At 34.7% G+C, this 23616-nt stretch overlaps 1 protein-coding gene across 1 annotated transcript; it reads left to right on the forward strand.

Annotated features, from left to right (window-relative positions):
- Positions 1-943: 943 nt before the first annotated feature.
- On the forward strand, positions 944-23494 carry LOC144449240 (uncharacterized). Its single transcript, XM_078139751.1, has 28 exons — positions 944-1077; positions 4056-4340; positions 4908-5128; positions 5780-6005; positions 6518-6634; positions 7055-7133; positions 7894-8039; positions 8778-8881; positions 9467-9654; positions 10038-10218; positions 10855-10947; positions 11339-11462; positions 11995-12074; positions 12955-13066; positions 13271-13363; positions 13778-13861; positions 14232-14319; positions 14542-14615; positions 15713-15837; positions 16436-16661; positions 17116-17263; positions 17479-17645; positions 18804-18883; positions 19290-19356; positions 20112-20282; positions 20928-21161; positions 22029-22214; positions 22742-23494. Exons 2-28 carry the CDS (start codon positions 4071-4073, stop codon positions 22949-22951), a joined length of 3894 nt encoding a protein of 1297 aa, XP_077995877.1. The 5' UTR covers positions 944-1077; positions 4056-4070; the 3' UTR covers positions 22952-23494.
- Positions 23495-23616: the final 122 nt, after the last annotated feature.

Below are 23616 nucleotides of genomic sequence, written 5' to 3' on the forward strand. Positions count from 1 at the left end.
CCAATCAACATAGTAAAGTCTTGTCACTAAATTGTGATTCCATTTAATTGTCAAAAACAACAATAAATTGATGGAATAAATCATTAATATCAGAGAAATAAATATATAATACCAGGACACAACCAGCCATTTCATTGAAATAAATATCATTGTATATTTGTTACAAATATAAATTTCGTAGACAAAAGTTTTATCAAACAAATAATTAATTTGCAAAATTAGATCTTTCATATTTTAGACACCTGTATTTCTTGAGACACATTAACTTTTAGTATAAAATTTAAAATTCTCAATAAAATCTAAAATTCGCAATAGAAAATTTCAAAACTGACTTTTCATAAGTTTGTTACTCATTATCATCGCAAGGGCAAATAGTAATCCAAGGATAACTACATCAACTTTGTGAAGAAACTCCAAAATTTTGTGAAGATGTTTTAAATTTCAAGACAAACTCTGACAAGAAATATAGTTAAATCTTTTACATATGAGACATATCATTTGTCATGTAGCTCACATCTCCCTTGGCTCTGGAAATAGGCGCTCGGATAGCGCCGACACATCTCCATAATGTCCGTAACGCATATTTCCAGCACTATAGCCAGGGCACTATAGCAACATCTGCACTGTTCTTATTGCATGGAAGTCACTCAACACAGATAAAAACTTTTGTCCTTGTACTCCAACTTCCCGAAATTATCATTTTCGCTTGAGAAATTAATACTTCATTCGAGAAAAATACATGTTTTGTCCGAATAAATGGATACGAAATGCACCTAGCAATCCTTGTAAGTTGTAGGGGAGAATCCATGCATAATAGTCATAATAAAGACTGCCCTCAACGGTGGCGTCGTGTATCACGTGACATAAATACTGACCCGAGGTATTTCCCGAGAAATTAATGTCAATACGGCCGCATGAAACGAAGCAACTGACGACCGTGTTGTAGACCTATCAGTGACAGAAAAACTCTTTGTGATTGTGGTAATGCCAACACACAGGTATAATGTAACGTAAACTTGTGACGTAATCCTTGACGTTGTCGGCGATTATTGACGTAGGACATCTATCGATTGCAAGGTAAATCAGTGCACTGCAACTGTACAGTGCAGTGTTGCCTCTAGACTGTGCAGTTTCTGGTGGTAATATATTGTACACCCTTGATCTTGTCTTTCATTAGCAATGCAGTAGTACTGTCATCACGAGATGTAAGCAGGTAAAGTTTTGACTCGGGACACGAATCCTAGCTATATACAGACTGTCAGTGATCGAGTTAAAACTCATACCTCTGAGGTTAAAATGATTATATTAATATTGCCATAGTAACACAGAAAGTTTACATGTTTTGCATATGGTGATTCGGGAATAAATTATTGTCTTGATATTATTCAGCTTTACCATTCAAATAATGTCTACATGTGGTGCATAACATAAATGAATTGATTTATTTCAGCATATTAGTAATTCCCTTATTTATCTAATAGTGATTTGTATAAGCAACTAGAATAAATACAATAGCTCTCATTTCGCTTGTAAGTTTTCTCAGACCCTTCCCATTATTTTGTTGAAAGTAGTCTAGCTAGACACAATATGGCTATCTGACTTGACATGACATACCGGCGCTATACTGTTCTGACGAAGGACATTTATACCAGGTAGCATGGTAGGTAGTTCATCTATCGGAGGGTCTCAGGTTTGAGTTCTAGCTCTGGCCAACTGAGTCTTCATTTACAACAGTCACTTTTTAAGCCAAGTCTCTGGGCCATATCGAAAGAAACTTTTGTGAATAATTATTGTCATGTAAACTTACATGTGTAAAGGTTATGAGTTGCTTAATGGTGTTCATTGATATTTTCTATGAATTACTAAGTTATCTCAGGATGCCTCGTGATAAAACAGCAAAGGAAACTTCAAGAAACAAACAAACAAAGCCAAAGGTATAGTGACACATCTATGTAACAACGATGTCATCACCATGGAAACAGCTGTCAATGTGTTGGTGACATCAGTGCTTTAGTATCATCTTGCTGTTAACTCGAATTGTTGACAGGATGTCTGTTTTTATTCCATTTGCATGGCCAGAAACATTTAGAAATAGACTTAATACATTATTCACGTTTGTAATCTGCATGTTTAAAAAAGGTACATATGATATAGCAATATTTTATTTTAATAGATCCAGTTTAAATTACAGAATGAAGTTCAATTTTTTTCCCCCTAAAATATCATTTTGAAATGGGTCCATTTGATAGGTACATCATCTAACTTGATGTGTGATCATGTGACAGTAACAACCAAAATTAAAAGTGCCACAATTGCAATAGTTTGGCCTTTATCCTTCCACAACCATTGCCTTTTACAATAACTTGACCTGTAGAGGGTTATACTTATAGTAGTGGAATATGTTGGTTAAAAATGTGTGGGGAACTCAGATGTATTTATCACCTCTACAAAAATAAATAAGTAACTGACATTATAAGATCAACATGTAGCTGTCATGCTTTATTCTATACATCTGGCATGTATTAGCCTCCCCTAATACATCTTTGTTCTATATAGTTTTATCCCAAAATTTATTTTATGATTGCACTGTTACAAAATGTTTTACCCCTTTAGGCTTTTAGCTATAGAAATAATCACTGAATCAGTGAGGAAAAATTGCTACAGGTACAGCTTTTAGTATAATACATGTAGTTAATACATGTTTAGGATGTAGAGAAAATGTTGAATCCCTCCCTCTAGAAATATATGCTAATTGAATTTCCTTTTGTTAATCTATTGGTAGTGTTAGCAACATGGTAATGCAACCATACACTTATGGGTATCCTATACAATGACTCACCATTTCTTATGCATCATATTGCATGCTGTAATCCATTTCCTGTATATTTTGTAGATAGTAACATTTGATGGTATCATGGTTCAACCAATAGACTGTATAACTATGGTACATTGTATCTGTAGTTGGTGGTGTTCTTGTGGTTAATGTCATGTAATGTGTAAAACCAACCAACTTACTAGTCCTACTAGAGGTGTAATACAAAATGCCATTCATGTCAAAATGAATTAGCCTGGAATCTGTACGGATTGAGTTTTTTACATTCGTCTGTGTATATTGTAGGTGTGTAACCTATGCCATAAGTGGCTACTGTTGTTAAACTGCTGCAGATTACTGTACACCATTGAGAGATTTCATTTTACCCAGAAGGCAAAACATACTGCATTCATCACTGGACAGAATGGATGTAGCATTGAGAAGTCTCTTTGTTATAACTTTGTATGTGAGCATGAATATACATGTTTGTGTTATCCTCAATCAATTACTCTTGTTTTATAAGACAGTGACATTTTTAAACCGTCTACTGTCAAATGGTAAACAAGTAATACATGTGGGTAGAAAAGTACTATTTGATGTTAAATGTGATTTCTATTTTCATGAGCATCTTGTTAACATTGTAGACACTTCAAAATGCATGATAGCGATTTGATTTAAGTAAAAGACTAAGGTGCTTATCCTTTTGACAATAGATACTTTTGGGTTCAATGCTAGTACATACAACTCTACCACTAGAGGGCGTACTGCATGGTTGAATGTAAATATGCAATCAGGGTTCATATGTTTCTACAAAAGTTCTCTGATTTCAAACCAGTCCTTGAAAGTTTTGGAAAAAATTGTCACTTCGTAAAACTAATTGAAAAAGTAGATTATGAAATGGTTGGTGATAAATTTAGGAAATTTATGAGAAGTCAACTGTCACTGCATTGAACTACATCATCACATGATCATGATCATGGTATTCCCAGGAAAAGTCTGAGAAAATTACTATAAGGTCAGACAGTAAAATAAAGACTGTTACTTTGGAATGGTAAATTAGAAATAAATGTGGTTTTTTAAATCCATTCAGCTTTAATGTTTTCAAAGTAAAAGGACTAGAATACACTTTGAAATCCTAGAATGTATGAACCCTGTATAATGATATATTGACGTAAATATACAAAAAAAAATGTAATTTTTAGGGTCTGTGTCATCAATAACTTTTACATCTTTGCTTGACTAGGCTGTATACAAACCAATGAGTACAGCAAGCAATTCACGGCCCGCATCAAGGGCCCCATCGCTGCAAAGCAAATCACGGCCTGCATCAAGGGCCCCATCGCAGCAAAGCAGATCACGGCCCGCATCAAGGGCCCCATCGCTGCAAAGCAAGGGTGGCCCAAAACGACCATCAGTTGCTTCAATGGGGATGGCAGCAAACTTTATCAAGAATCTCCGAAAGGGAAAGAAAGGAGACAAATTAAAACCGATCACAGAGAAGGATTCAGATGGATCTGATATGTCTGAGGTAAATACATGTATTATACAATGTATGCATTTTGTCATTCTACCAAGACAAAGAATATTTTTCAGCTGACAAACCAAAAAACAAGTTATTGTACATAAGATAGCCTTATAGTGAAAAGAGACTGTAGCATAGAATGTACCTCAGAAATAAACTGTTTAAACTTTTGCCGTAATACTTTGTTCAAGAAAATTCCAACCTACATATGTATTCTCAGTTAAAATCAGTAGAAAAAATATGTGGTGACTGTACGACTTTTTACAATAGAGACCAAAGTGATATCAAAATTTAGTCATTTCAACATCCAATATGGCTGCCAAATACTGTGGTAACTCTATGAATAATAAAAGATTGTGAAGACAGTGAACCCCCAAATTTCTTTTATTATTTCAAAAGCAGTAGGAACAAACTTTCATGGTTGAGTTTGGAGAGAATTGAAGAACTTTGATTTCTCGAATTTCAGAGAAATGTGTCCCCGAGGTGCATTCCTACCTTAATAATCTGCTTTGAAGTAAAAGTGTGAAATTTGTCACATTATAAAATATTTATCGCTTGTTTATTTTTGTGTAGGGATCTGATGATGAAGAATTGATATCAAGACAAAGATACAACTATGAGCCACCTACAGATCCACAAGTAGCTGCTAATATATCAATGATGTTAAAATACTTGAATGATACCGATATTGATAATGTTGTATCACAACTCTGTTATTCCTTGTTAAATCGACCGGAACTTCCCTATAATCCTTATCCTGGGTTTGTTAGAAGGTTACGGAGACACTCAGAAAAGTAAGTCTCTTCAATATGTGTGGATTTCGTTCTCATTTTCAAAGGCCGTTCAGGATTTCTATATATTGTTTTACTCTGCTGTCATCCAATAGACTGTGACTTTCTTAGAAATCTCTGGGTAAATCTGGTAAAATTGAATAGATTGCCATACCATGTACATAATGTGTATGGTGAACCCTGGTAACAGAACGGGTACAAATCTGGTATAACTTCCATAGATTTCCATACATTGTTATTTGTTCCATAATTTTGATGGTAAGTGAACCCAGTCATTTTAGTGTAGAACCTGGTAAAAGCCTAATGCACTCAGAATTTCTTTTTGCTTACTTACACTCCTTAACCAACGATCCTTGGTAAAAAAAAAAAAAAAATGTGGAAATACAGGTGGACTTTACCTAATTATGAAGATGTAAGCTGTACAGTTTGACCGCAATTCCATCAGAAGTTTATTCCACAGGTGGGGCATAGCACATAAGAAAGTATGCCAATTGTAGTTAGGATCTTGCAATAAATATTTGGCAGATGATCAGAGTGATTGTGTGTTGGCTTCACATGAATTAGATCTATTACTAGTATGTAGGTTGGTGAAAGTCCATTCAGAAGGTGATAGACAGGAATACAGATTATAATCTTTGTATTTTTCTTGTTCAGATTTCATATGAGTATGAAAGATTCTAAGAGTATCAAAGAGTTACTAGAGAACCAAGTCTATGCTACAAGCATACCACACGTATGGGGTTCCAAGAAGTCAAATCGTGTATGGGGACTCCATGACATGGTACAGGCTGTGGATACCAAGTCATTACAGCGATTTGATTGGCTGATAAAAGATCTTACACCAGATGTTAGTACTGTCTATAATGAAGAACATTATTCTGTAAGTAATCAGCTATTATCGTAACATTGTATTTATCATTGTTCACACTTGACATGGCTTTGTCACTTCCCTCAAACATTGCCAGGATTAATAATTAATTTAAAAAAAGTACCCACAATTAGAAATTGTTTTGTCCACATTCAAAGTTAAAGTAGCATTTTCTGTCACTGAACCCACTTAAGTAAAGTCAGTTTCGAAATATGCTGTACATAATTAATAATGAGTCATAATAAGATCTTGTGCAAAATATTGCGATACATGTCTTGAACAGGGTGGTGTCACTTGAAGTTGAGGGGGGAGCCAGTTCATACATACAGGCATGAAAACAAACATCGTTTTTTGATTGGTATGGTGTCTCATGGAGTTTTACTCCATTTTAGAACAGTTTAAGTACTAAGTGATGTGTTGTGATAACAGAATTTCCATCTCAAAAGTAAATCAATTGTGAAGTTTGTTAACATTCCAAATTTATTCAGTAAATCAACATACTAGAGTATCTATTTTCATGGCAGGTTCAAGTTGCGATATCTCTAGTTGGTCCAGCTGTATTTTTTGGTACATTTTATGATGATCCACCCTCTGTCAATGTCAGGGTTGAATATCTGATATTTGGACCTGATCTAAATAGGGTAAGTATTCAAAATCTAATAGCCTGTGAATAAGGTAAGAATTCAAAGAATAGCCTGTGAACAGGGTAAGAATTATAGGAGTAGCCTGTGAACAAGGTAAGAATTCAAAGAATAGCCTGTGAACAGGGTAAGGATTATAGGAGTAGCCAGTGAATAAGGTAAGAATTCAAAGAATAGCCTGAGTGTGTGAATAGGGTAAGAGTTAAAGGAGTAACTGTGAATATGGTGAGAATTCTAAGTAGCCAGGAGTGTGGCAAGCCTTCAAAGTGTAGAGTATGTGGTACAAAAAAACTTGTACAAATGTAAATACTGTAAGTTGTACAATAAAGTCAATTTTGTGTTTTATTTTGTGAAGAGTTTTATTTCTGATATATTGAAATTCAAAGTCATGCTCATAACATTTTTTTTTTACTTTTGCAGGCTGCACAGTTGTTTATAGAGGCTATTATTAATGATGTCAACAATACTGTGTTGAAACAAACACCTCATGTCTTCCTAGGTAATTATAACAATACTGTGTTCTAGGTAATAATAATATATATGTAGTAACATTTATTAGCCTTTGAATCGACAAGACATACAACACAAACTGTAAAGAAATTATAGCACTAGTTTCATATTATTACAACAAAGTAACAACATCTTCAACTAGAGCCAACAAGCTGTCTACAAGCTTGTTGCAAACTTGCACCTGCATGTTGAAAACTTGCGATTTTCATACGGGATGTTGCTCTGCTATTCTGGCAAAATTGTACATTTACAAAAGCAGCCATTATCATATGCCATACTACAAGCATGCGACAAAGCTTGCAGAGCTGAGAGGAATCTTAAGAAATTTTTCTTTGCCTCAAAGGTTGTTAGTGGTACAGAACATGGATATGTATCCATGTATAGAGTTACAGTTTGTTCATTGCTTATCTTTGAAAAAGCAAAGTCACAGACACACCAATGAATAAACTTACCGTGGATGTATAAATGAACTCTGTTAGAGAACTTCCATGGTTATAGCATGGAAGTATAACCGATGTGGCATTTCCATGGTTACAGTATTTATGTTCTTAAGATTTAGCTACTTGTTAGTGTTTGTATTGTAATCGGTGTTGCCATCCATCACAGACAAGTCTGTTACTTGTCTGTGCTTCCATACATATTTTTTATTATTCTGTGTATATGTGTCAACTGTTTCCTTTGTGTAGACAAGTTCTCCATGTTGTGACCATACAGTAGTGTTGATGGCTATATTCTATAATCACATATAGGTATGGATGTACCTGGTACCAATGAAAAATTTCCAGATACTACCATCAATGATCTGTGGACTCCTGACATGATGGACACTAGACGAGAAGACTTTGAGGCTGCATTGGTCTCCTCGATACAGAAAGCTAAACCTATAACTATGGAGGTAAACAACTTTTCAACGTCAGACATTTTACGATACAGCTTGGTAGCATGTCATGTGACATAACAGAATTGCCTTACCCCTGTATTTTGTAGTAAGTCTCATACACAATAATTGCAATTGGAATTGGAGATTACCATCAAAGCTTTTGTAAGTATAATGATAATGTATATCATGGAGTCATGATGGTCAAATGGTTAGAGTGGCTGGCTTAAAATTTGAAATCTGCAGGGTGCAGGTTTGAGCCTCATCGCTGCTGTTTCATTCTGAATGGCTAAGTCCTTGGTAAGATTTGAACCCTGATTGTGCCTCGGTCAACCCAGGTGTATAATTGGGGACCTGGTAGGATAGAGGTTGCAATATGAATGCTTTAATCCTATGTGCTTATAAAGGCTGCAATAGATGTATGCTTCCCAGGGAGTTAAAGAAGTATAAAGGGCCATTGTGTTGTGTTGCTATAGATCTGTGGTGGGGTTAATAATTATTAAAGTGTTTTGAACAGTGTGGCTATATAAAAGAATGAACATTACTAGTATTACTTTGTAAACTATGTAAGGTTAAATATTTGAGACTGTCCTGCCAAATTCTTTGGAGAATAAACTACTGCATAAAACTCTACTGCATATCAGTACAGATCATGCAAAAAGTCAAAATATAGAGATTTAAACCCATAGGCCAATGTTATGTTGCATTGGAACCCATGTTTAGTATAATATGACTTTGTGTTGTTTTATTTAACAGTGTGTATTCATGTTAGACCAATACAAAGACATATACAAGAGAGGCAACAAACAGTATTTATTTCACTTTGTGGACACTAAGGATGGAAAGGCAGAAGAAGACCTGTAAGTCACTCATCTTTTCTCTGTGTGCAGGTAATGATTTATTATGAGATGAACACAATGGAAAGGGAAATCCCACTAATAGGGAACCTGCAGTTCAGACTGAGCATGCTCAGACACAAATGACGATGGGATTATCTGTAGTTTTCATAGTACTTCATCTGGAGCTATTGATAGAATAAAACTCCAACATTGGTAAGGGTATCATTGACTAAATTATTTGTGGTTACAAACAATGTAATACAATTGTTTACAATACTGCTTGATTCATATATATTTGTCATATTTCCCATGATGCAGTATTTAGGATATTCAAGATGGTTGGTTTGCAAGTTCTCTATTCTTTTTTGTTTTGTTTTGTTGTTGTTTGTTTGTTTGTTTGTTTGTTTGTTTGTTTGTTAAATTTAAATTATACACGACACATACAGAACAGATAAGGAAAAAAGACAAGATAGAGAAAAGCAATAACAGAACCCTACATCTCAAAATATTATAAAAAGTTCTCTATTCCTTCTTGTGATTTATTTTGATTTTAACTTGCTTCAAAGACGAGTAATTGTATCAACTTTCTTTTTGTCACCAATGTAGTGTGGCAAGCTTTGGTGAGTTTCCGTACATCACAGCTAGGGAGGGGATTTTCTGTAAGAAAGCTCACATTGAAGCCTATCTGTCTATGTATATGATAAGAGAGGAGAGAATTGACTTTGATAATGTCAAAGGTTATGAAAATCCCAGTCAAGTCATCAAACCACTACCACCTCCCGAACGTTCTACAGGTAGGATTTTTGTAAATGATATCCAATATATTAACAATACATGAATGACATTTTGTGACTGGTGTTCAAAAATGTTATATATACCGGTATGTTGACCACTCAAAATGACTAGATCTATGTGTGAGATGATATGTGTTGTATCCGGCACATAAACAAAGTTGTATGCATTCAAACAAAAAATACAGGATTTATTTTCTTGCTGTTCTACCAAGTTATATGTTTACACCATTGGTTCTGCGGTGCCCAAAATATGCATACAAACATTAGACCAGCTCAGATCTGATAATTTTATAATAATTTTTGAGCAAATTCTACTATATCATGTGTTTTCTGTACTGCAATGACCTAAATCCATAATGACACTTGTCGTACTATTTACATAGAGTCAGGGAGAAGGAAAGCATCATCAGCCATTGATGGCAGACAAAGTAAAGATCCCAAGCCTGGAGTACGTGCAACTGGTCCTCAACAGAATGCACAAAGAAAGAAAGTGTTGACAGATGGATTCAAAATCAAAGACAATGCTTACTTACCAGAAGGTTGGAAAGCTACATCTCCTATCAGGTAGGGTGTCAGTATACAGATTTATTACATGTAATCATACAGTGCTGTAATGTTTAGAAATGTATGGCATGATAGTTGATAGCATTGAATTGTCAAGATATGTTCAGTTATTTACATCTTTCTTACTCTAGACTGTCTAACTCTATCTTTGTCTTTCTGTCTCCTCGTCCCTCTCTCTGTTTCTTTCTCTCCCTCATTCTATCTATCTATCTGCATATCTATCTGTCTATCTTTGTCTCTGTCTCTCTCTGTCTCTGTCTCTGTCCCTCTCTCTCTGTCTGTCTCTCAGTCTGTCTGTCTGTCTGTCTGTCTGTCTGTCTCTCTCTCTCTCTCTAACTGTCTGTCTTTTGAAATTTACTTTAAACATGTACATTTCAATCTTTCTGTGTGTGTGTGTGTGTGTGTGTGTGTGTGTGTGTGTGTGTGTGTGTGTGTGTGTGTTTGTCTATTTATCTCTCTCTCCCCTCCCTCCCTTTGTGTATCTCAGGGTCAGTTTCTGTGTTACTTTTTCTCTCTTTGAACTTTGAAATAAAAGTATTATTAAAATGAACAAAGAAAAAGAGAAATAACACTTCAAAGAATGTACACTTAGTATACTGAAATATTTATGATAATTGTGATACTGTATTCTTCCAGGGAATCATTTCAGAGACGAATTGCTAGGATGCATCCTGAGGCTGATATTTTCAAGACAGCTCATCTTATGCTACTACTCTTTCTGATGGACAAGTAAGTTTTCACAAACTTTATTACAAAATTCAGGTAACTCAATTGTGAAAGTGTCATGTATTTCTTAATTGGCTTTGTATGACCACATACAAAATCATTTATTTGCTTTTCCTCTCACGGAAATTAATTAAATTAAAAAATTAGAAAATTTCTTTTTTTTAATGTTCTGTTCAGAGACTCATAACAAAACTGAATGAAGTAGTTAATAAGGTGTTGATCTTTTCTTGACATGTCATAACATGATTTATATTAAACATTGTGTTATATTGGAATAGTCTTCTGTGGGCTACTGTCACAGGATTTGATGTTTGGAGGGGAAATAACGTGTAAAAATGTCAGAAATAAGAAGTGATACCGATTTAATGTTTGTTTAATGTTTTGTGTATTTCAGAAATTCCTTTGGAGAAGAGTTTGCCATAGAGTTATATAAACTGTTACATAGTACAGCTGCAAGGCTGAATAACTCTATGCAACTCAACACAGTACTACAAGAACTCATTCGCAAATTTGAAAGTGTAAGTAATTATGACTGTATACTCAACAACTGAAAGTTACCACCTATTGAGGTATAGTTATATTCATTTGAGTAAGTAAGTTGACCTGGCTCAGTTCCCCCCCCCTCCACATGCACGCACACACACACACACACACACACACACACACACACACACACACACACACACACACACACACACACACACACACACACACACACACACACACATAAGAACAGCAACAAACAAAACAAAACACACTCATACAATGATAAGCAGATATCCAGCAGCGATAAAGGCAAGAAGTAAATTTGGGCCTGAACAGTTAATGTTGATGTGTGTGATAAGACTGTTTCAGTTATTCTTGAGTGTTGCAGCATGATTTAATCATTTTGACTGCACTTACAAATAAATAGTTTATTAACTTTGACAAGGAGAAGGTCTTTTTTCTAAAAGGTACGTAAGGACTTTGACATGTGTTGATCTATCAGTCACAGTTCATATTTTTCTTGTATTCATATTTCACAGTTCATATTTTTGTTGTATTCATCAGGACAATGCTGATTCACTCTTTGTACAAAATCAGTTTTTAAACTACAGGAAGAAACTCCTTGAACTCTTCAACAATGATCTGTAAGTTATTCACTAAGCTGTATATCTCTCATGTTTATCAGTATGTATTATCAAAAACTGACCAAAACTATATTATTTGAGTCAATGGTTTATTGGAGTTAGTGTTAGTGCAGGAGGAAACCGGAATTCCAGGGGAAAACCTGTATTGTTTGGTAGAGTTAAACTGAATGACATTTAAGCATTTTAGCCTTAATGTCTGTGCTCTTTTAGTCAGTGTGTTCCTGTGTATTTGAGATTTTAAATTGTATGATTTCAACCACCTCTTTGTGTTTGGTTGCAAAATAAAGATAATAATAATAAAAAACTGTAAGTAAGAAGAGTGTCTTTCAGTTTGACCAATCTACTGAACAACGTAGGTTTTCCGTGGACACTGCAGTTTCCCCTGCACTAACATGAACCTATGAGGGATAGCCCTTACTGGACTTCTTGGGAGACAAGCATTATCCAGTCAAAATATAGATTATTATTGTCATTCACAATTTTCTTTAGTAAATGTAGAACATTTTCCAAATAACCCTGAAATGTGAATTATTGAACATCACCATCCTCATTTTATGTGTTGTGGTCCACTGTATGTTTTGATAGTATAATCCATATGACTTTGGAGATAACTAGCAAGTCTACCTTTGACAAAGATTTCATCTAACTAAAGCTGAAATGTACAGTAATAGCTGTATAAAGGCTGCAAAGTGTGCCATCTAGACTTTATTTGTTAAATCAACCGAATTGCAATATCTATGCCACTCTTTACTACAGGTTATAATATCATATAATCTCATTTTATCTTGTCTCATCTTGTTTCATTTTCACTAGAGTTTTATCTTGTCTCATAGTCATCTTGTCCTGTAAATAACAATATTTTTCTTCCACCCTCACACAGTCAAGAGTGTTCATCAAATCATCAAATCATCCACAAGGCTCTGAAAAGGAAATTAGATGATTTGACAGAGAGAACAGAATCAGGAGTTGAAATTCTACCTGTCACCCTTGAAGTAAGTATCACATGCATTAAACACAATAGTTGCATAGAGTAGCTGTGTTTGTATGTCATAACAGTCAATTACTGTGATTTTAAGTACATATTATATAGTATCGGTACCCCAAAGCAAAATTTCACTTTGTACATTCCTGTTCAGTTATATTTGCCGTCCATTAATGTCTTTTAAGTAAGACTTGTTTTTCTCTTTTCTTCACAGACCAATATAAAGCTTAGAAAAGTGAACTTTTACTGCTTGTGTATATTTTTACATTTGGTAGAAGATGCCCTGGCTGTATGTCCAAAGTTAGATGTAAGTTTAGCTTTGATTTTTGATGATAATTAAATGGTTTGATTGTAACATCACTCCTCCACCTCCCACCCCCTCCAAAAAGTTTAAATTCAGTGTTACATTGAAAGGAATGAAGTGTAGTGAAAAGTGTACAAGTCTAGAGTTTTCTCATCTTTCAAATAACAGAAGTGTACACTTTATCAAGTTACATCATCTAATGCACAGTTAGAGGAAATTTTACATTCATTTATGACAGAGTATTATTGGTCAGATACTCAAATTAAATAATCATGACTTAATCTTTAGAATATTCACCAGTCACATTATGCATTGTAAAAAGTTATGTGATGTGTACTTACACACATTTTATTGTATAATATGGTTCATCAGACCAACTTCAATGACATGTCTTTCTCCTTGTGTATGTACTTATAGGGTTTAATAGATGCATATATGCAGACATTCCCTGATGAGCTACCAAGACCACACACCAGACTTTTACCAATACCGCCACCTGAGGTAAGAATTTCATACGATTTCTTGTAAGTTTAATCAAAATTAACAATGGTGACTCAGTCAGAAGGTTCTGACAAGAATTTTAAGCCAACAAAAGTAACAAGTGTTAGTGATGATTTATTGTCTGTCATACCCTGAAATGATTGATACTCAGTTTGAACACAGACACAGCTTCTACAGAAAACAACCTCCATTCCATTTTCAGATATACTCGGTCCTTTAAGAGTTATATGAATGGAAATAAAACAGTGCTGTTTTATCAGCGATAGTACTTATTTTTCCTTGCATGTTTACATTATTTGGTAGTACTTCAGTACAAAAATGGCTCATAATACTTACCTTATGTATTGTATGGTGAATTGTGTACTTACAGGAGGGTGTACCACCCAAACAACCCATACCACCAGAAAAATTCAAACATGGAGTAGAAGAGCTAGACATTATTCAACATGACAGACAATGTAAGTCAGTCTTATATTGATATTAACATAACGCATAGCATCTCATTTATACTAGAACCACAGAGTGGCAGCTCCTGTTGTTAGCCTTGATAGTGTGTGCCACCCATGCAACACACCCAACACCCTAATTATTTTTGCAAAAGATGTGAGAGTTTGATGTATTGCACATGTCATATTCCCACTGTCTCACATGTTGACAAATTTACTCTGTTTCTACCACAGTTATCAATATACAGAATTGCATTGAAGCTGGTGATAAACCTGGTATCATGGCAATGGAAGCAGTACTGATGCAGGTATGAAAGGATACTTATACTTAGTATTTGACACTTCTTGATTATCAAGGGTTCTCCATTCTGTTAATCTCCATTTTGAATCTTGAAATCTTTGAAGACATATACATTTATGAAGCACGCCCTCGCATGGCCAATGAAGGATAGAGTCACTATGCTACTACAGTACTTATTGACCAATCAGAAAGGTCCTTTTATACCAAACATTCCAGACAAGTTCCAATGTTACATACAAGACAAAAATTTCCATTTTTTGTGTGCTTTTATATTATAACTAGTTATTCTTGTTATCCTTATCATTACTTTTTGATGTATGTTTTGGGGTCCACATTAATAGGTGTTAGTATACTTGACTGATGTCAAAATTTGATAAATACAGAAATAAAAAGATGAATAAATAAAATAAATGGAAAATACAAGTAATACTGAAGTAAAGCACTTTCTCTATGTGCTACACTCATTTATAACATTCATATCAAGTGTAAAAGTATACTGTTTCAATTGGGTCATTTACAAGCCTAGAATGTGGCCTTTCTAATGTAGTCAACTAGCAAATGAAAGAGTATACTTTTACACTTGATATGGATGCTATAAATGATTGTGATACATACAGAAAATGCTGTACTTTGGTGTTATGGGTTGTATATGATATGGATGCTATAAAAGATTGTGGTACATACAGAAAATGCTTTACTTTGGTGTTATGGGTTGTACTTGATATGGATGCTATAAATGATTGTGATACATACAGAACTTGCTTTACTTTGGTGTTATGGGTTGTACTTGATATGGATGCTATAAATGATTGTGGTACATACAGAAAACACTTACTTTGGTGTTATGGGTTGTATATGATATGGATGCTATAAACGATTGTGGTACATACAGAAAACACTTTACTTTGGTGTTATGTGTTGTACTTGATATGGATGCTATAAACGATTGTGGTACAAACAGAAAATGTTTTACTTTGGTGTTATGGGTTGTAAAGGCAAATGAATTGAGCCATGTATAATTGGAAGTCTTCGTAATCATTCACCATATCAGGCAGTGTGTTGTCAACTGTTTTTATTTCAGTATAAATTTTGTTTTTATTTCAGTATTTGATTGACACTAAGGTAGATCTGATGTATGAAAACTTCTTATCTGCACTACTGTCTGAACAGCATCTTCCACCAAATCCATACCCACGACTCATATCTGTTTTCAGACATGGTGGTATGAAGTAAGTCAGACATATATATAGTTGTCATAGCAACATTAGTTGGAGTTGAAGACAAGTATTGACAATATTCTTGTTAAGAATATGTTTCACTTGAATGAATAAAAGTATTGGCAGATATTATTTCAAAATATTTTAGATATAATAAGTTTGCAAATATGTATGTGCAAACTTAAGTTACAAAAATTTGGGAAAAAATGAAAAAGGCCATTCTGACTATTTAACTCATATTTTAAGCACTGCATAGTGAATGATATAGACATGTGTGTTCTCTATCTTAATTGACATAGCATGACCAGGATATCAATCGCATATTTTCTGTTTGAATGTGTATGACTATACTTTTTTTGTATAGATAATGCAAATGTGAACAATAGCTGTGTCAGGCAGGCTAACAAATAAGCCTGACTTGGTAATCAAGTGGTTCACTGCAGCTCAGCAGAGTAATTAAAAAACAGAATAGACAAAGATGGAAAAGATAAAATGATGAAAGGTTTAAAATGCAAATTGTGATACGGTACCTAAAGGCCCTATCAGCTAAAGCCAAGAAGATACATAGTCTAATACATATTGCATGTGGTATATTACATATTTCTTACAGAATGGATTTATGGGGTGAATCATCGGATGTTCTCAATAAGAAACTTGTACCAGGTGGTGCTAAGATAATGGATTCAGAGAATTACATATACCATCATTCTGGATGTGATGTCTATGGACACGACACTGCATTGGCTTCCATCGATGTTCCAAACTTTCAGAAAGTTGCTGTTATTGCTAAGCAGTTTGTTAATAAAGACTTCCCACAAAGAAAAGGCCAGTTTAAGGTACCCTCGTTACAATATATGATAGATTTTGTTAGAATTTAATATTTCAACTTTTGAGGATGTAAATTGAAATCTTCACCGTGTGTGTCTGTTGAGAGCTGGGGGGGGGGGGGGGCATGCTGCTACTTCAGTCCATTTCTTAACTTCATTTTTGCATTTCATTCACGTGAGAGATATTCCAAAATATTGCTTTCATTCAACCATAGGAAATGTAAGAAATGACAGGGGTCAATATCCCTATTATAGAAAATTGTCTATCTACTAAATGATAATAAATACTGGGACATATGTAACCATAATTTATGGCATTGCATATTTTGTAAGATTAGTATTTCTGTACCATATACCTCTGTAATTGGTACCAGTATGATGTGGCAAACAGACACTGACATACATATTGCAGTGAATGATTATTAAGAGAATTTCATATTTTATGTTTTTGTTATCATGACAGATTGCTATGGTATTTGCTGTCAGTGGCTTCTCACCTCTCTATGGTGCTATGGTTCCATATCTAGATAAACTAGAATTACATGAACATTGTTATTTCAAAGGACCAATGGGTTGCCATGGTGAAGCAATACAAATCTTTATTGACATCAGTAAGTAATTTACACAATTATCCTTGTATGTATTTTAATGCGAGTCAGTGAGTCAATGAGAGTGAGTCAGTGAGTCGGTGAGTGGATGGGTATGTTCATTTGATGTGGTACAGACAAAACTGAGTGAGTTAAATGAGTGGGTGAAGGTAGGATGGAGAAATTGATATTGGTTGGTTGGTTGGTTGATTGATTGGCTTTCCATTGTATTATTCTAGTTCGTGAACATATTCATACTCTCACGTCTGATGGCACCATAGTTGTGATGGGACTGTATGTGGGTGATGAAGCAAGATGGAGTGTAGATGATGTGAATAAGAAAACCCACTCACTGGAGATAGAAGTTGCTAATGCAATAGAAAATAAAAAGCCTGTGTACTTAAAAGTAAGTATTCAATAATCAGTATTAGATTAACAATCTGAAATCACATCTTGACTTCACATCCCTGCAGAAGACCTGATGACTCAGATTGAATGCTGGGAATTATCCAAGTATTTTGGTGCAGTTCAAAGTTTAAATTTATTTGTAACAATTCACCTGTACAGATGAGTCTTCATCATAATCTGAAATGATAATGTCGACATGTCCAGGGGTAAACAAATCATTTTGTGAACTGGTGGTCCCCGGACCAGTGCCTTAAAAAATCCAGTGGTCCTGCTAAAAGAATTAGTGGTCCCAGGTCCCACTAAATGTGAAACATTAAATCTTACCTATCAATCTGTATATATTCAGATGACTTTTTAACATAGTTATTAACAGTAAGGTACTGGTCCAACGGACCAGACAAGGTAAAATTTATGTGGTCCGCCCAAAGAAATTGCTAGTACCGGATGCAGGACCAGTGGATTTGTTCACCCCTGATGTCTTACTCCATTTTGTGTTAGTTGTGTTTGTCATATACAATATAGGTGACCCCTAAAGTCTGATAGATTTTACTCAGCTTGGCCTCAAATAATGTTAATCCCTGGACTGTGTCATGTTATAAATTTGATAAGTAAACCTTAAAAAGTCTGATAACCATGAAATAAATGATGTTACTGTGAGGAAGCAAGGAAGAAAAGGATATTATGAAACATCGTTTAGTCTGATCATAGACAGTGCAGAACTGTCTATATGGTCTGATGGAGGAATAGATATGATGATTTGTCTGATGCTATCATTTACCATGATCAGTCAACTAGCAACTTTAAGTATGAAGTGAGTACATTACAAGGACCACACAGTAGGCTTATGATTAAAGCATTTGAAATGCTAGATATGAATGGTATGGATAAGTGTGGCACCCAGTGGAAATTCTCTACTTGGCTGTTACAGGTTGTAGTGTACTGAAGACTAGCTGGGCTAGGCCATAGACCCTGCACCAACGTTGGTGGAGGGTCTATGGTGGAGGGTCTGTGGCTAGGCTGACTTTTGTATGTGATGAAAACTGAGTTGCAATTATTTCTTTCAGATGTACAGAAATGATTGGATGGAGATATCTTTATGTCATCAAATGTTTATTTTGTGTGTGTAAAGTATTGGAATTGTAACTATTTCTTTTAGATGTACAGACCTATTGGTTGGAGATATCTATGTGTCATCAAACATTTATTACTACACTATGTGGAGAATGCTGAAGATGAGTTAGTATATATTGACAATCATCATTATTGATATTTCAATCACAAATTACAGTGTGAAGTTTTGTGAAATGCTTTCATGTCTATTTGGTCTGACAATGTACTTATTTATTTGTCTATTGTGCTAAGAAAATATTCCATCTGAAAATACTTTCGATCTTGATTTTGTGCGAGACTTCAGTAGCTATGTATGCAATCTATGACTTGTCATTTCCCACCCCTTACCCCCACCCCCACCCCACTCTTCTATGAAGACATCAAATCTTGTATTAGTCCACAATAATTATTGAATTTTACATATCACAATTCTGTACGCTTTGTTCCTGTTACCTACATTTAGTGTGTTTTGTATGGTCACCATTATTTACATGATTACTCACATTATTATTATTGTTATTATCATCCATAGTTATCGTATCTTCTATGAGGCCAATCCTGCCAGCTTGTACCAGAATATTCTCTTCTCCCATGAGAAAGTAAGTCTATATACTACTCTCACATCAAAAATAGTTTATATAATATATATTTGTGAAATGAAAGACTGGAGATGAGAAATTTTACACTGCTTCTGTGAAGATGTATGTATTTTAATTGTATTTGATATATATCAACGATAATTCATTACTTGATAGTTAGAAATTTCAACCAGTAATAACTGTATACACATGTAAGTTGGCTTATTTTTAAGTAAACTGCAATTTTGAAATTAATACAACAGTAATGAACCAATATACCAAAAAACACAAATGTAGCAAAAGCATGTGATATAGAAGTAGAAGATGAATGGAAAGTTGACCAGAACAGATAAAACAATTCCTAAATTGACTATTGAGAATTAAAAAATAGAGAAAAGCATGTCCCAACAGGAAAACATTCAAATTAGTTTTTTTCAGATTCAGACCGTTGGGCTGGATGGTTATAAGTTGAACAATTCAATATATTTCTCTCCTGGTTCATGTTAATGTTAGTCAATACAGTATGCTGTAAACCTGGAAATTTTCGCTAAAGACTTATTTTCGCAAATTTCGCTAGAAAACAGAAATGCAAAAATTAAATAGTGACTATAATGCCTTCTTGTACATGAAAACAATATACCAGTCTCATAACTCGTACAAATTAGTGTTTAAGAACTAAATGAAAACTGTAAAATCACAAAATTTTCTAGTAGGGAAAATATCAAGGTTTACTGTATTTGACTTATCAACTTGACGTTGTGATGTTTTTATCACAGGCTGCCTTCCATTTCCAACAAGGTGGTCCAGAAGACCGATATAATCCTTACAGTGGTGGTAATTTGAAAACTACCAACATTTACATCAAGGGTCAAGTAGAGGATGCCATCCATAAACAAGATTATCTAAGTGTCTTCCGCTGGATACTAACAAGGTCATTAATCAATAAGGTATGGCCAACTCATATCAGTGTTTTGGTTATCAGACATCTACATCAGAAGTCATAGTGTCAAAGTTATGTTTTCAGCTGAACGTCATCATCCCTCACAAACTATAATTATGATTTATTCCCTGTCCCTAGCTACACAGTCATCTAGTCTTGTAGTAAAACCTCAGATCTAATTTTGGAACGTTGGTTAATAAAGCCAAAAGGTGATGACAATATACTTGTCCAGGTGCAGTTAGCATTCCTCAACAGCCCTGTTATCGCTATGCAAACTTGAGGGTCTATCAACTAGACTACACAGTTGTCAATGCAAGCTGATTTTGTATTGGTATATTCAATTCTGGTCCTTCGCAACACAATACTTATCGACCGTGTAGTTTGTTAGCTCCCAATAGTCGTATACTTGGCTGGCTATTATCTATTTACTTTGATCCCCATAGCAACACTGTTACCTAGAAATACCACTACATGTACCTCACTGCTTGTGTAATTACTTCTAATCACCATAGCAACACTGTTAATAACATTAATACATGATCCTAGCTTACAACTGGTGTATTACTTCTAATCCCCATAGCAACACTGTTACCTAGTAACACCAATACATGAACCTAGCTTACAACTGGTGTATTACTTCTAATCCCCATAGCAACACTGTTACCTAGCTGACTGCTGGAGAATGATGCATAGCACAGCCAACCAGATTGAGTACTTGATAGCATTGAATAAAAGTATGCAAGACCTGATTATCTATGATCTAGAGAGTGACAGTGTAATAGCAGCAGCCATGAAATTAAGGAGAAATCCACCACCTCCACCACCACCTAATACGAAGAAGAAAGTAGTACAACCTAGAACTGTAACACCACCACCAGAAGAAAAAGTGAGTAGTGTCAAGCTTTCTGATCAATCAATCAATCAATCAATCAATTGATTGATCAATCAATCAATCAATCAATCAATCAATCAATCAATCAATTAATCAACCAACCAATCAATCAAGCAATCAATCAATCAATCAATCAATCAATCAATCAATCAAATTTATAAATGCCAAACTCAAGAATACTTCTATCACAGTATCAGTGGTACAGATATATGAAATAAAATTTCATGAAAACATGACAGACCAGATATATTTGTTCAAAGAAGAAAATCATGTTAATGAGATTGGATTACAAATGTTCAAATTTGAGCAGTTTTAAAGAAATGTCAGAAGAAATAAGAAATACCACCTTTATAGTAAATAGCTGAATCATTGAAATGATGTCACTGAACCTGTTTAGTTTACAATGGTCAAAATATCATATAATTGGCATGAACCAGATATAGTAGACCCATGAAAATTGTGTACGTATCACCACAGATTAGGACCATGCTATTGTTCAGTTACTATTTTAGGGTGTATCACTTTCCAGGTTTTCATGATAAAGGGAACAAAGATGGGGGCTGACTTTATCTTAGCTGCATTGCATGAGTAGGTGATTTTAAAGAAAATTAATTTTCACCAATCACCAACATCTCTTCAGTAGTGTTTTAAAATTGGCTCTAAAAGGATCCTACTGTACACAGGGGCAAGGAATTCTGGGAAACAAACAGAGTTAGGAGCTTCACACCTCAACTATTGCCCATACAATGCTGATAATAATCCCACAGTCCTTTGCATCTGAGCATGCTCAGTCTTGATTGCAAAGTGTCAGTTCTTTTGTTCAGATGATAATTCTAGTACAATCTTATCTTTTCTGTCCAGGCTGCATTAAAGATGAGTGTACTTGGTAGAATGGCTACAGCATACAGACAGAAACTAGACATAGTGTTGAAGTCAGGATGTAGCTTTGCACCCCGGGCTTTACCAGACTACATCAAAACTAAACTGAAGGCACTCACAGAAAGAGACCAAGAAACAACAGAACTTTTCCTATCTGTGGATTATGGGGTATGTACAATTATTATAAAAATAATACAAATCACTATGTCTTGCCTGCTTTATATTAGTTGCTCACTATCAAAGTATCATTATACTTAGTAATACATAGCACTTGTTTTAAAAAGAATAGCAGTCATGCAATAAAATGTAACGTCATGACACATTTTGTTTTGTTAACTCCAAATACATTCTCATCCATCAAACTGTCCAAACAGTAGTGGCTTTTCAGTCCAAGTAACGAACAAAGCCCACGCTGATCATGTTTTGGCCAAAAATGTGTATATCATGTATAAATATCAACTATCTGTAACAATGCATGCATTCCCCAAGACATTCTCACATCCACACATACCAAATTTATTACCAAAATCACCAGCTGTTCATTATTGTCATGGATTTTCATAGAGGAATTGCTGCATTGCTTACTGTATGCATTCAAGTTTGACAATAACCCCCACAAAGTTAGGGGGCCTTTTATACCCCTATCTCACCTATAAGAATTAACACTTTACTTCTTATGAATTTGTTATTTTCAGACTATACCAGTACTTGAAGAAATCAATGATTTGATGGGGCCTCTACTACAAGCTACAGCCTATGACATATACCTAGCATGTCCTGATATACAGAACCTAGTAACAGCTATCAAAGCAGAGGTCTATGAAAGAGTTGCACTGGAGTCTAGTCGTAGCTATGATATACATAGACCAAGCTATGATGAAACATCAGAACCTCTAGATTTCTAAATCTATCGGTGTTTCAAACCAAAATCTATAAATTGTATAATTAATCCTCTTTCTCTCAACTAGTAATTACTTTAATAGTATAGCTAATCTGTGCAAAAGTTCAGTCTAAGTTAATGGATTTAACTTCGTTTGCACCAAGATTTTAATTAGCTCACCAAAGGTTTCGCCAGGTATCCACCATGGCTTTTGCAAGATAATTAAGTTTCGGTGCAATATGAAGTTGAATCTATTAACTTTAGTAATTACATGTTTACAAACAATACCCCTTGGGAGAAAGAGAATCCAATCCTTGTAAAATATCAAATTTTATGATTATATCTGTATGAAATGTCAATTTAAAGAAGATGCTTTAGAACTTACATATCATATTTCTAAAACTACCACAGTTGAGATCAAAAACTGTGAAACTAGGATATGTTACATTTTTTTATATCCAAATCACTGAATTTTGTATATAACAATATATTATAGCAAGGAATGGTTCTATTGTCTATTGGTGATTACATCATGGTGAACACATATTGCCCGGCCATGAGGGCTATAGCACCCGTTTATTACACCTGAGGGACTGTGAGTTACCAGAATCACGTGCTATTTCCCGAGGCCAAAGGCCGAGAGAAATAGCACATGATTCTGGTAACTCACAGTCACGAGGGGGTAATGAA

This window comes from Glandiceps talaboti, chromosome 18 (assembly GCF_964340395.1).
Source record: "Glandiceps talaboti chromosome 18, keGlaTala1.1, whole genome shotgun sequence".
Lineage (NCBI taxonomy): Eukaryota > Metazoa > Hemichordata > Enteropneusta > Spengelidae > Glandiceps > Glandiceps talaboti.